Source organism: Echinops telfairi, unplaced genomic scaffold, assembly GCF_000313985.2.
Source record: "Echinops telfairi isolate 266 unplaced genomic scaffold, ASM31398v2 ScPeMD7_7410;HRSCAF=8448, whole genome shotgun sequence".
NCBI lineage: Eukaryota > Metazoa > Chordata > Mammalia > Afrosoricida > Tenrecidae > Echinops > Echinops telfairi.
Genome location: NW_022111310.1, coordinates 16,818,962 through 16,821,250, shown reverse-complemented (window position 1 = coordinate 16,821,250; position 2,289 = coordinate 16,818,962). Strand labels below are relative to the sequence as shown.

Genomic DNA, 2,289 nt, shown 5'->3' with positions numbered 1-2,289 from the left:
GTGTGTGTGTGTGTGTGTGTGTGTGTGTGTGTGTGTGTGTGTTGTGTGCGTGCAGGCACGATGGGGAGAGGTCCACCGTCCTTACAGAGCCCGAAGCCATATCAAAGCGGCTCTGCCTTAGTCCCCTGGTAGAGGGACAGGAGGGACTGGCCGAGAGGGTGCTGACAGCCTCTGAAGGCTCCTCCTTCACCACCCCCACCCCCACCTTCCTCAAGTGCCAACAACTTCGCGATGAAAGGGAAGCGCAAGACACTCAATGCCAGTGACGTCCTCTCCGCCATGGAAGAAATGGAGTTCCAGCGGTTTGTTACGCCCCTGAAGGAGGCCCTGGAAGGTAAGCACCCGTTGTCTTCAACCAGGGCCACCTGCCCTGGGGCCTCTTGACAGTGTGCGTCCCGTAAAGTCCACTGAGCCCACGCCGGCCGCTGCCCAGACCCTCCCGGATGGCCCCACTTCGGTCTGTTGTGATGCTGGACAGGTTTTCTTTCCTCCTGGGATGGAGCTAGTTGCTGGAGTCTGGTGCGCTCCTCACCCGCCTCCTTTCTCCTTTCAGCGTACAGGCTGGAGCAGAAAGGCAAGAAGGAAGCTTCGGAACAGAAGAAGAAGGACAAAGACCTGAAAACGGACGCGGAGGAGCAAGACAAGAGCAGGGATGAGGACAACGAGGAAGAGGAGGAGAGGCTAGAAGAAGAAGAACAGAACGAGGAGGAGGAGGAGGTGGACAATTGAATGGCGTGGGAAGACCGTGGCCTCTTGGAAGGTGCCACTCGGAAGGGTGGGACACAATTCTGTGAGCAGTCTTCAGTGGATGGACTGAGAAGATGGAGATAAGACTGGCTAGAAACATAGCACAAAGCCAGCGCTTCCAGGACGGTAGGCACCTGAGGAGCAGCACCTTGTTTCCTTTAATCCATCTGGAAGGCGTGGCTTTTTTGACCAGAGGGATTCCGAGCAGCTAATCCAATTAGCCAATTGGATCTCTCTTACGCAGTACTATGATTGTATGTATGGTTAGGCTGTTTTTGATCCCTACTCCCTTCTTCCTTACCCGTCCCCTTCACACACACACACACACACACACACACACACAATAAAAATAAAACAACTTCCACCCAACCTGCTGTGTTTCAGATCACATCTGAGGCTCAGGAAAAATGGGGGCTTTGATCATGACAGCCTGTGTTTGATTGGGTAGTACTTGGCAGTCCTAGCTTACTAAAGAGTGAGTGCTGTAGCCTTTGGAGACTACTAAAAAGTCCTTGGAGAAAACAAAGCTGTAACCTTGCTACTTGACAGTGGGTCTTGATGGGTTGACTGGACTTGGAACCCTTCTGTATTGTGCATAGTGAGTACGTGGCTTGCTGGGTGGTTGCCCCCTGGGCAGACAGGCTTTTAATTGAGTAGTGTGTATTTAGTCGAGTGAGGATGCCAATGCCGCCTTCTTACAAAACAGATGTCTTAGTCTTAGCCGAACCTCCCTGCCTGCCCCTGTACAGCTTTTTAGGGTTCATCTTCACACACATGAAGGTGTAGAATCCCAGGCTTTGTCCTGTAATCTCACCCCCCCAACTTCTCGGCCTTTAATTCATGACCCTTCCAAACTTCATAACCTTAAGGCACACTTTTTCCATCTGCCTCTCTCCCTGCCTCTGCCCTCCGTCCCATTCCCATTCCTTCCTCCTCGTCTCACTTCTGCCACTCTGGGGACGCTGGTAAGCTGCTTAGTAGCTCTGGAAGGGTAGGTTCCTCTGGTTCTTTAGTTACAATCTAATGCCTTTTAAAACATGATTCTCACCCTTCTCTAAACCTTAAGGACGGTGCTCAGGAATCTGATTCCCCCGTACCATCATCCCTTTAAGTGCTTCCCGATGGTCTCCCGGGGCCGGCCTTGGCCTTTTCCCCACTTCAGTGCTCTAAACACTTTTTGCCTCTGTTGAATGTTTGGAGTTTGACACTTGTCAAATGATTAACAGTAAAAAGCTTGATAAGTGAATCAAGAGTCTTGAGAAAGCTATAATGTGTTTTATAAATAAAGAACATTCTTGTTTAAGATGATGACTTCAGTTTCATCCTGCTTGTTTTGAGTCTGCTTTTGAAGAAAATGATCTGTTAGTTGTACAATTTATTAAACCAGAGTTTTGTAAATGTGAGGGCTTGCATCACCCTATATGACCAGCAGGTGCTGCTCATTCACAGCAAAATGGCTGTTTCAGCCACAGCAGCAGCTGGATGGTTGCTGGAAACATGCGGGCACTGGATTCCCTTCTACCTGCCACCATGCTTTAAGTG

The 2,289-nt window shown here is 50.2% G+C and overlaps 1 protein-coding gene across 1 annotated transcript; it reads left to right on the top strand.

Annotated features, from left to right (window-relative positions):
• Positions 1 to 37: 37 nt before the first annotated feature.
• On the top strand, positions 38 to 2,050 carry POLE3 (DNA polymerase epsilon 3, accessory subunit). The gene is made up of 2 exons (XM_013007237.2): positions 38 to 334; positions 554 to 2,050. The coding sequence occupies exons 1-2, from the start codon at positions 232 to 234 to the stop codon at positions 727 to 729; spliced, it is 279 nt and encodes a 92-aa protein (XP_012862691.1). The 5' UTR covers positions 38 to 231; the 3' UTR covers positions 730 to 2,050.
• The last annotated feature ends 239 nt before the right edge of the window (positions 2,051 to 2,289 follow it).

Excerpts from the sequence above, each read along its gene's own strand:
- POLE3 (XM_013007237.2), top strand. The coding sequence starts at position 232 with ATGAAAGGGAAGCGCAAGACACTCAATGCCAGTGACGTCCTCTCCGCC. Across the intron at positions 335-553 it reads CCTGAAGGAGGCCCTGGAAG|CGTACAGGCTGGAGCAGAAA; the intron begins GTAAGCACCCGT and ends TTCTCCTTTCAG.